The sequence below is a fragment of the Cervus canadensis genome, chromosome 22, assembly GCF_019320065.1.
Source record: "Cervus canadensis isolate Bull #8, Minnesota chromosome 22, ASM1932006v1, whole genome shotgun sequence".
NCBI lineage: Eukaryota > Metazoa > Chordata > Mammalia > Artiodactyla > Cervidae > Cervus > Cervus canadensis.
Genome location: NC_057407.1, coordinates 9,713,794 through 9,724,130, shown reverse-complemented (window position 1 = coordinate 9,724,130; position 10,337 = coordinate 9,713,794). Strand labels below are relative to the sequence as shown.

The 10,337-nt window shown below is 50.3% G+C and overlaps 2 protein-coding genes across 2 annotated transcripts; both read left to right on the top strand.

The window, feature by feature from the left end:
* Positions 1-1,303: 1,303 nt before the first annotated feature.
* C22H3orf84 (chromosome 22 C3orf84 homolog) lies at positions 1,304-10,139 on the top strand. The gene is made up of 4 exons (XM_043442120.1): positions 1,304-1,336; positions 2,438-2,641; positions 9,253-9,309; positions 9,719-10,139. The coding sequence occupies exons 1-4, from the start codon at positions 1,304-1,306 to the stop codon at positions 10,133-10,135; spliced, it is 711 nt and encodes a 236-aa protein (XP_043298055.1). The 3' UTR covers positions 10,136-10,139.
* LOC122424598 (PRELI domain-containing protein 1, mitochondrial) lies at positions 6,224-7,153 on the top strand. Its single transcript, XM_043442574.1, has one exon. The coding sequence runs from the start codon at positions 6,397-6,399 to the stop codon at positions 7,054-7,056; it is 660 nt and encodes a 219-aa protein (XP_043298509.1). The 5' UTR covers positions 6,224-6,396; the 3' UTR covers positions 7,057-7,153.
* Positions 10,140-10,337: the final 198 nt, after the last annotated feature.

Below are 10,337 nucleotides of genomic sequence, written 5' to 3'. Positions count from 1 at the left end.
AGAGAGACAATAATCTGCCTAAGGCTAGTTTGGAATGGAACCATGGTGTCAGATATTTTCATGCTGCTGCTTTTGCTTCACTGTTACGTTCTCTCCTCCTTCACTTGGGACCTTGTAACATTCACCTGCCAACAGTTAGTGTTCTCAGTTACCACAAACTCTTGAGAACTTGACGGAGCCTTATTCTGAAGCGGCATTTTTATCCTAAGAGCCACCAGTCCCTTTAGCATTTCTTCTGACTCCATGAAATGCATTCTAAATTTATATCCCTGGCAGTATGGTTACAGTTTTAAAAATACAGGATTTGCCTCTAAAATGTTCTTTGGTATTTCATTGACTGTGAGTTCATCAGACTCCACTGTGAAGCCTTATATGTTTCTATATATAAGAACTCTCCCAAGCTGAGGAGCAGGTTTTAGTGCTGAGGGGCAGGTTTCTCTCAAAGAGAAGAACAGAGCAGAAAGCACAAAGAGGGTAGCAGGCTGGGCACTGCCTCAACAATCGGGAGCATTGTGTAGTCACAACCTCCCTTTGTCACTAAGCAACAAGAAATTGACCTGCTGAGATGCTCATTCTCCAGAAGTAGCCTCAAAAAGACAAGAGGAAAGTTTACCTTTTCTGCTCCTTTCCCGGAAAGATGCAAAGTGCTTTAGTAGGCTCCTGGGTAAGAATGCACTTTACAATTAATCCTAGCCCCTGACCCTGGGGTAGTACCTGAAATTTGAATGATTCATGGGAGTAAAGTGAGAAGGGTTTTATCTAGCCTCCAGGCTAGAGGAGGACCCCCCAACTGCCCATTCCTGCTCTGCCATTCTGTGGTCCCCCCAGAGCTGACCTACTCTTCCTGACACCATGCCCCCTTCCTTGTGTCCTGGTCTCATGCCTGGATTAGGTGATCCTCTTAGTCCTCTTGCCACCCCATTTATTCTCAGTCTTTTGTTTGATCTTCCCAAACTTCTGTAGTTTGACTGCTCTCTAGACCAGGAACATCTTGAAGGTAAAGACTTTTTTCTTCTAGCCCTATGTCCCATGCCTGGAATACAGTCAAGGTCCAGAAATACTGTTGAAATAAACTGAATAGAGAGGAAGGTCTGACAAGTAGTAGAAGGATGGACAGACAAGTTGGATGACCCAAGCCCTCAGTGGGATGAAAAGATAAGAAGCCTATTTTGATGGCCAGAGGCCAGCTTAGGACAGGTTCTTTTCGCTCAGGGCTGTGACTGTGGAGTGGGCTAGACACACTATCCTCTCCAGGGAGCATTGAGAACAATGAGGTCGGGCCACAGGACTTCCCTGGCAGGACATGGTCAACCATGTTGTCAGCCTCATGACGTCAGTACAATACAGCTTCTTATACTCCTGATAGGTGCTCATTTCTGTCTTCTGCCAGTCCTTGTCTCTGAAATTCTCTCCAAAAGTATCCACTTTTGGTGAAGTACTTCTTTTGGAAAGTTCATCCCTTGTTCCAGTTTCAAATGGTGCACTGTTCACCCCAGAATAGCAAAGTGTGTGACAAACAGGTGTTCATGACTTTGTCAATAGGTGCAGAATATGGATCAATTTAATCTTTGCTCTTCAGGGACCTTTGACCCTTATTAATGCAGGGAGGACAAGGAAGGGAACTTCCTCTCAGATCTCCCAGGGAAGGACCTCACCACTAGATAGTGTCTCTGTTCTCAAAACTCTGCTCAGTGCTTCCTAAGTCACCCCAACTCAGAACCCATCTGGTTCCCTCCATTACTGAAGTCTTCCCTTGCTCTTAGAATCCATATTCCTAATCCAATCCAGGCCTTGTCCCTCCCTGACCACCTCACTTCTCTTCGACTTGCTCACAGTCTTTTATCTTTTAGTCAATAAGGCCTTTTTTTTGTTGTTATTTCTCTCTCTCTCTCTTTTTTTTTTTTTTTGGTTCTTCCAACACAAGTCTCTCTCTGGCTTCTGAATCTTTGCACTTGCAGTTCTCACACATAGGATGTTCTTTGACTGCTCCTTATGTGGCTGACTCTTCCTCACGTTCAGGTATCACCCCCATTGTCATGAGATGCTGTCCCCTGCTGCCTGTCACTCTCGATCCAGTCATCAGCTTCTTTCTTTCCTGACTCTAGTCACTTGTCTTTTCCTCCCTAGAAGAAAGGTTCATAGGAGCCAGGGTCTTTCTGTCTTTTCACTGCTGCAGGTCGCCGGCCCATATTAGGATGCTCTGAAGAAAGAGAGAGACAGAGAAAGGAAGAGAGGAAGGAGAGGAAGGAGGGAAGGGAGACAGAGAGAAGGAGAGAGGGAGGTGAGAAGGAAGGAAGGAATCCTTTGCTTACACACATAACCCTCCCAGGTGGGCCAGCACAGCTGAGGCCAACTGTTCTAATGATGGATGGAGACATTCCTCTGCTGGCTCCTCTCAAGGGTGTCCCCCCTCCTCTGATTCTTTTTATTCTGTCAGGAAAGCCCAGGAAAGGCTTCTAGCCTGGGAGGTCTAAGACTTGGGAGGGGGCTTGGGGTGGGATTCACCCTCAAGCCTGCCTTGTTACAGCACAACAGTGGCTTCTATGGGCACTACAGAGGCCAATTCAGGAGTGACAGTGCTCGAGAATACCGCCTTGCAGCCAAGCCCCAGCCTCCAGCAGTGTTCCTGCAACGTTGTCAGGTAGGAAGCAGCCCTGCAGGCAGCTGGGCCACATTCTGCTGCTCTTAGGCTGCAAGAGCAACATCCTCAGCCCAACCACAGCTGAACTGACACCCGAGGCCAGCCTATCCCCAGGACTTCCATGAGTCCTGGGCCCTCGTCCCTGAAATGTCAGATCTTCCCCCGACAGATAGGGTGTATAAGAGCCGGTACCGGGCTGGACAGTGCTGCTCACCGCTCCTTCTAAATGGAGGAAGGATCAGGGCCAAGGTGGGATGGGTGATCATGGAGTGAGAGCCTCCAGAACCCAAGAAGTATGCCTTGAGTTTTGCAGACGACTGTCCTTCAGCATGAATTCCTTGATGCCCTAAAAGTCAGTGGTCTAGCTCACAGTCAGCCTCGTCGTCCAAGGACTCAGGAGTGAGAAGGAAGCCTCCGCTGGTCAGGAGAACAGCATGAAAAATGGCATGTATCCACCCCCATGGGCTTCCTTAGTGGCTCTGACGGTAAAGACTCTGTTTACAAAGCGGGAGACCCAGGTTTAATCCCTGGGTTGAGAAGATTCCCTGGAAAAGGGCATGGCTTCTATAGAAGCCACTCCAATAGTCTTGCCTGGAGACTCCCATGGACAGAGGAGCCTAGCAGGCTGCAGTCCATAGGGTCAACAGAGTCAGACATGACTGAAGCAACTTGGTTGGCACACACACATGCACACATTCACCTCCATGTGTGACCAAGGAGGACTGGAAGGGAGTGATGGCAGAAGTGGCCTAGAGTGGCTGGAAAAGGCTTCCGGATAACAGGAGAGGGATGCCGGACTCCTATGCCCTCCATGCTTCCAGGCCTAGAGACAAGGAGAGAGCACTGAGCATCAGCCAGTGTCCCAGCAGTAAAAAGCCCACTCAAAACGGGAGCACTCGGGAGCGTACACATATAAAGGGGTAGGTGTGGGGGCTTCAGGGAATGGCGGTCTCACAGGGTGGTAACAACCAGGACTGCTGGGCCTGAAGGAACCAGGGGAAGGCATGGCTTCTAGAACCCAGGAGAGAGTGGTGTGGAGAGGGCCATCCTGAGAGAAGTGGTAAGATAGGCAGGTGAGGCCGGCCTGGAAGGGAGCCAGGAGAAGAAAGGTCTCCTCCCTCCCCTCCATCTCCTTTCCAGCTTCGGTTCAGGTCTGAGGGAAGTCAGCCTGCTGAGAACTGAGTTCACATCAGACTCCTGGCAAAGAGCATGGTGGAGGAGGGACCTGGAGGTGTGCCTGGAACATGCCCCGCCCACTGCAGCTTCTTGCTTCCCTGGAGGCCAGGTCCTGCTCCCTCCGCCATCTGGATTCGCTACAAATTGCTTTCCCAGGCCAGGAGCAGGGTCTTAGAGTCTGCCATGCCGCAGAGCCTGAGCTTCCTCACCGTGCTCAGTTGGAAGGGCTGTTTGTCAGTGCGTACTAAGCCCAAATGTGACTCCAGACTGCTCGTCTGGGGCCACCTCCCCTGAGAGAATGATGAGATCTGGGTAGCGCAGGGGCAGAGGCGACCTGGGCACGTCCTGCTTGGTGTCTGTAGTAGTCCTCAGTGGTAGCTCTCACCCCAAAGACCTGAATGTCCTCTCAACCCCCCCAGGAACAGAGTAGGGGACCTATTTGGGGACCTGTTCTGATTCAAGTCAAGACTTGTTACATGTTGGCATTATCAGCAACCCCAAATAGCATGGCTTTAGGTTGTACAAATGCTAGGTCTCCTGACTAGATCTAAAGCTGTTTTAATTAGCGGAACTGCTCTGGGAAGGTGCACATTTTTTCCCCCTTATTTGCTGAGAGATACCAGGTGTCAGCTAGCTGACTGCAGCTATTCTTGTTGAAAACCTTTCCAATATGTGGCATCCATTTACCTTTAGTTTGGGGCAGGTATGAATTTTGTCATTCAGATACAAGAAAATTCTTTTTTCTTTTTACTCTTTTTTTTCTTCTAAACCAGACTAATTTATTTCTAGCCTTCACCTGCCTGACTCTTGGGAAATGTAATCCTGGGCTTGTTTGTTCTCTGGGTCAGACTAAAGAGCCAGGGGCTCATGGTTGGAGGCAGGTCCTGTGGTATCTTGATTGCTGTGTGTCCCTGTCTGTCTCACCCCCACCACACCTCAGTCTGCCACAGAGGCCCCCCCAACTCAGTACCCCTCTAGCTGCACACTGTTCAGCCTCCACAGGGGCTCTTCGCCCTCCCACAGGCAAACACTGATCCATCCCAGGAAACCTACTTCTCCCCCAAGGACTCTTCAGCTTGTATCCTAGCCCAAGCCCTACCTGCTCAGAGGCCATGAGCTTTACTACCTAAATGGAAAGGGAGCCCTCGGTGGTTTAGAAGCAAAGATGCAGGTGAAATTCTTCTTGGGGACAAGAATACTCTGAACTGCCTGGGTGGAGAGGAAATGACTGCACTTTTCACCAGATTCCCACAGTTGTGAGAATAAAACTCAAGTCAGTGGGAGTTGATAGATTATCCTGTCACTGTAAGAATAGTGAGTTTTCAAAGTCAGAGCTGCCTTCAGTAGCTGAGGCATCCACATTCTAGGACTGTGTACAGTTTCATGTATGAGGATAGAGATGCAGGAACAATCGGGGGTGGGGGGACGGCAGTTGGAATATGTCCCAGACCTCTAGATTTTTTAATTGAAGTTTTATTGAGATGACTCGGAGAAGGCAATGGCACCCCACTCCAGTACTCTTGCCTGGAAAATCCCATGGACAGAGGAGCCTGGTAGGCTGCAGTCCATGGGGTCTGGAAGAGTTGGACAGGACTGAGCGATTTCACTTTCACTTTTCACTTTCATGCCCTGGAGAAGGAAATGGCAACCCACTCCAGTGTTCTTGCCTGGAGAATCCCAGGGATGGCAGAGCCTGGTGGGCTGCTGTCTATGGGGTCGCACAGAGTCGGCCACGCCTGAAGCGACTTAGCAGCAGCAGCGGCAGCAGCATTGAGATGACTGTAGATTCATAAGCAGTTGGAAGAAGTTGTAAAGAGAGATCCTTTTTATGGTTTGCCCAGTTTCCCTCAGTGGTAGCATTTTTTTTTTTTTTCAGTGGTAGCATTTTGCAAATCTATAGTAGATTATCACCACCAGGACATTGACACGGATGTAATCCACCTCTCTCATTCAGATTTCCCATTTGTGTATTAAATCTATAAAATCTTGGAATTCCCTCATGGTCCAGTGGTTAGGACTCCATGCTGTCATTGCTGAGGGCCCGGGGTTCAATCTCTGGTTGGGGAGCTAAGACCCTACAAGCCATGTGGTACATCAAAAAAAAATCCATAAAAAAATCTATTTTTAAAAATAATTTTTATTGGAGTAGAGTTGATTTACAATGTGGTATTTCTGCTATACAGAAAGGTGAATCAGTTACATTTATACATATATCCACTCGTCTTTAGATTCTATTCCCATATAGGTCAGTACAGAGTATTACTTAGAGTTCCCTGTGCTATATAGTAGGTTCTTTTTTAAAATAATTTTTAAAAACCATTTATTTATTTATTGGACTGTGCTGTGTCTTAGTTACAGCATGAAAGATCTATCTTATTTAAAAAAAAAAAAAAAAAAAAAGGGCCCGATAATTCCTCATGGCGGCGGGGTTGGTGGAGGCTGGTTGGGTGCGGCGCTGCAGCGACTGATCTGCTGCTAGCCTGGCGGCCGAGCGTCGAGCTCCAGCCCGGCCTCCGCGTGCCCCTCGGGCTCCGCACCCCTGATGCTGCTCGGGCGCTGAGCCCGCCCCGGCCGGGACGATGGTGAAGTATTTCCTGGGCCAGAGCGTGCTACGGAGTTCCTGGGACCAAGTGTTCGCTGCCTTCTGGCAGCGGTACCCGAATCCCTATAGCAAACATGTCTTGACGGAAGACATAGTGCACCGAGAGGTGACCTCTGACCAGAAGCTCCTGTCCCGACGACTCCTGACCAAGACGAACAGGATGCCCCGCTGGGCTGAGCGACTATTTCCTGCCAATGTTGCTCACTCAGTGTACATCCTGGAGGATTCTATTGTGGACCCACAAAACCAGACCATGACCACCTTCACCTGGAACATCAACCACGCCCGGCTGATGATGGTGGAGGAACGATGTGTTTACCGTGTGAACTCTGATAACAGCGGCTGGACCGAAATCCGCCGGGAAGCCTGGGTCTCCTCTAGCTTATTTGGTGTCTCCAGAGCTGTCCAGGAATTTGGTCTCGCGCGGTTCAAAAGCAACGTGACCAAGACTATGAAGGGTTTTGAATACATCTTGGCCAAGCTGCAAGGTGAGGCCCCTCCCAAAACCCTTGTTGAAACAGCCAAGGAAGCCAAGGAGAAGGCCAAGGAGACGGCACTGGCAGCTACGGAGAAGGCCAAGGACCTTGCCAGCAAGGCAGCCACGAAGAAGCAGCAGCAGCAGCAGCAGTTCGTGTAGCCGGCCCAGGCCCCGAGGCAGCAGCCTAGCAGACTACCGGCGCCAGTCCGAGCCCCCGCCTCCTGTACTTTATCATTAAAAGCCAGCTTCTAGCCCTCTCGACTGTCTGGGTGGTGGGCTGAGGGCAGGGGCCCTGTTTGGCATCTCCAGCACAGCCGGCCAGTTCCCTGTGTCTGAGCTGGGCCTCCCTACTCCTGCATCGGGTGGCCGAGGACAGAGGCAGTGACTTGCCCAGGGTCACTGCATCCAGGTGAAGTGGTCGTAAATGCTAGACTGTGAGCTCCATGAGGGCAGGGACCGTTGTTTTATCCTCTGATGTGTCCCAAGTATCTGAAACAAAATCTTGCGTGTAACAGGCACTCAATAAATACTTGTTGAATTCAGTCGCACCCCAAAAAAAAAAAAAAAAAGATCTTTGATCTTCACTGAAGCACGTGAAAGTGAAAGCCACTCAGTCGTGTCCAACTCTTTGCAACTATACAGTCCATGGAATTCTCCAGGCCAGAATACCGGAGTGGGTAGCTGTTCCCATCTCCAGGGGATCTTCCCAACCGAGGTATCAAACCCAGGTCTCCCGCATTGCAGGCAGATTTTTTACCAGCAGAGCCACAAGTGAAGCCCATGAATACTAGAGTGGGTAGCCTATCCCTTCTCCAGCAGATCTTCCTGACCCAGGAAGTCTCCTGTGTTGCAGGTGGATTCTTTACCAGCTGAGCTACCAGGAAAGCCCCTCACTATTCCATGTGGGATCTTTAATTGTGGCATGGGAACTCTTAGTTCCCATGTGAGATCTCATTCCCTGACCAGGGATTGAACCCAGGCCACCTGCCTTGGGAGCTCAGAGTCTTAACCACTGGACCACCAGGGAAGTCCCTGTCCTTGTTCATTGATTTAACAGCAAACATGTATTGAGCACAGTGCCAAGCTCAGTCCTGGAGTTACAGATGTGAGTAAGACAGACCTTACCCATGAGGCACTTGTGTTCTAGTCAGGGGCATCAGATGATGAATAGCAATATATATAGTCATACAATATGTTAGAAGGTGAAAAATGCAGGGTTGGGGCGATGGAACTCTAGTGGTCAAGGAAGGCCTCCCAAGTGACAGGTGAGAAGGAGTCATGGCCAGCCAGGAGAAGAGTCCCAGGCAGAAGTAAGAGGTAGTTCAAAGGTCCGAGGTGGAAGTAGCTTGTGTGTTTGAGGAGCAGTGAGGATGCAGTGTGACTGGAAGTAGTGAAGAAATCAATATCATGTGGGTCTCATGGACCACTATGATGACTTTGACTTTTTTTTTTTACTTTGACTTTTATAAACATGAGGAACTATTGATTTTTGGCAAACCAGGAGTGTGATCTGACTTACATATTAAGAGTTATTCTGCCTGCTAAGAGGACAGGAGGCTGGAGGGGCAAGGCTAGAAGCAGGGACACCAAGTGGGAAGCTCTTGCAGTATTCAGGCATCAGAAGAATGTGGCTTAGACCAGAGAAGGCAGTGGCCATGATGAGAAGTGGTCTGATCTGGGTACATATTGAAGGAAGTATCCATAGGATTTCTTGGCACACTGGATTCAGGGTGTGAAAGAGAAGAATCAAGGGGCCTCTGGGGTGTTTGGCAAGATCTAACTGCCATGACCTGAGCTGGGGGAGGCTGTAGGTGGGGTGGTTTTGCAGAATGACCCAGAACCAAGACATGTGTTTGGAGATGTCCATTAGACATTTACATGGAAATATGGAGCAGGCAGTTGGCTAATTAGTCTGAAGTTCAGGAGAGAGCTCAAGCTATAAAGAGAAATGTCGGTTTCCAGGTAGTATAATATTTAGGGCCAAGAGCCTGGGTCACTGATTAGAGAGTAAAAGAGAAGAGGAGAGAGCTGGAGCCTAGTCGTGAACAACCTAGGGTTAAAGGCCCAGTGTGAGACTTAAAGTACTGCCCCACTGATGAAGGATGTCCAGTAAGATGCCTCAGCCCCTCTCTCAATCAGAGACCCCAAAGGCTTCTGCTTTGGGGGCAAGTGCTGGGATGAGATGCTCCAGGAATAAGCTGTTGCTTTAATTTGTATCTGCCCTTTCAGGATGTTGGCAGTTTAGGGGTGGTGGCACCTGGCAACTTCTCTCCATTATGGGACCCTCAGGTAGCATCTTAGGGACAGCTAAGCATCATTTTTCCCCATTCACCCTCTTTCTTTCTGTCTTTCAAGGAACCACCACAGCAACACTTCTTCTCCAAGCATGACAACCGCACTTCCTTCGACAAGGTGAGTGTTGGAGAGAGGAAGGAGAATGGGCAGCCCTCCAGCCTAGGTTGAAATTGAGGTAGGGTGGAGGGAATAAGACATGGTGGGCAGAGCAGGCTCCTTTATCCAGAGGAGTGTCTGTCTGCCTGATAACCTCGTTTCTCTGGCAAACAGCCATTCCCCAAACAGAGGTCCCTCTGCTTTGGCTTCCTCCATCAGTTTGCCTGAAAATGTGCAAATATCCTAGGGGCCACTGACTTTCTGGGGCTCTATTCACTCTAGAAAGGAAGGCATGGCTGGGATGCAGTTCAAAGAGGCTGGGGTACAGGCCAAGGAGGCCAGGCATCACCAGGCCTGCTAGGGTATAGGAGGGGCCCAAGGAATCGCCTGGTGCCAAGACTGTGGGCCAAGGGCCCATACCGTTGAGAAGGGGCCCTACTGCCTGCTACAGGGAATCGGAAGGCGGAAAGACTTGGAGCGCCTGTGGCAGCAGCATACCTTCCTGCGCTGGGCACCCTGTGAACTGGAGTTGCGCCAGCTGCGGCCCCTCAAATCCTCCTACCAGACCCAATTCCGGTCCGGGCCAGGACTCAGGGACTTCCCCCAGCGCCTTGTCCACTTTGTGCAGATCCAGCCTCCCCGTGTCAACACCACCTACCAGCAGAATTTCTGCCAGCCTTCCCGGGGTGGTCACTGTGGCAGCGACAACGTGGGCCCCCAGACCCCAGTCACCGACATGCTGCCTGACCTCCCGGGGATCCCCAGACCCAAGCTGCTGCAGCATTATCTTCACGCTGGGGTCTCTGAGTGTCTAAACTGGTCCAGAACATTAAACAAGGATGGCTGACCCAGAGGCCCATCTGTGCTTGCAGCCCAAGAGGTCTCAGAGGCTGGAGAACAGTAAGCTGGGCCCTCCGCCTGCCTCCTCTGTTGCTTGTGCCGTGGTGCCTTGTGCTAACGTCCCAGGCTAACAATCCATGAGGGTTACCTTGGACACAGCAGGTGGGTTCCAGGACCCCAAATCCGTTCTGGCCACAAACCCAACCGTG

Coding starts and splice junctions, on each gene's coding strand:
- C22H3orf84 (XM_043442120.1), top strand. CDS start 1,304: ATGGTCAACCATGTTGTCAGCCTCATGACGTCA. Junction 1,337..2,437: donor TTGTCAGCCTCATGACGTCA/GTACAATACAGC, acceptor TTATTCTGTCAG/GAAAGCCCAGGAAAGGCTTC. Junction 9,310..9,718: donor ACCGCACTTCCTTCGACAAG/GTGAGTGTTGGA, acceptor ACCGTTGAGAAG/GGGCCCTACTGCCTGCTACA.
- LOC122424598 (XM_043442574.1), top strand. CDS start 6,397: ATGGTGAAGTATTTCCTGGGCCAGAGCGTGCTACGGAGTTCCTGGGAC.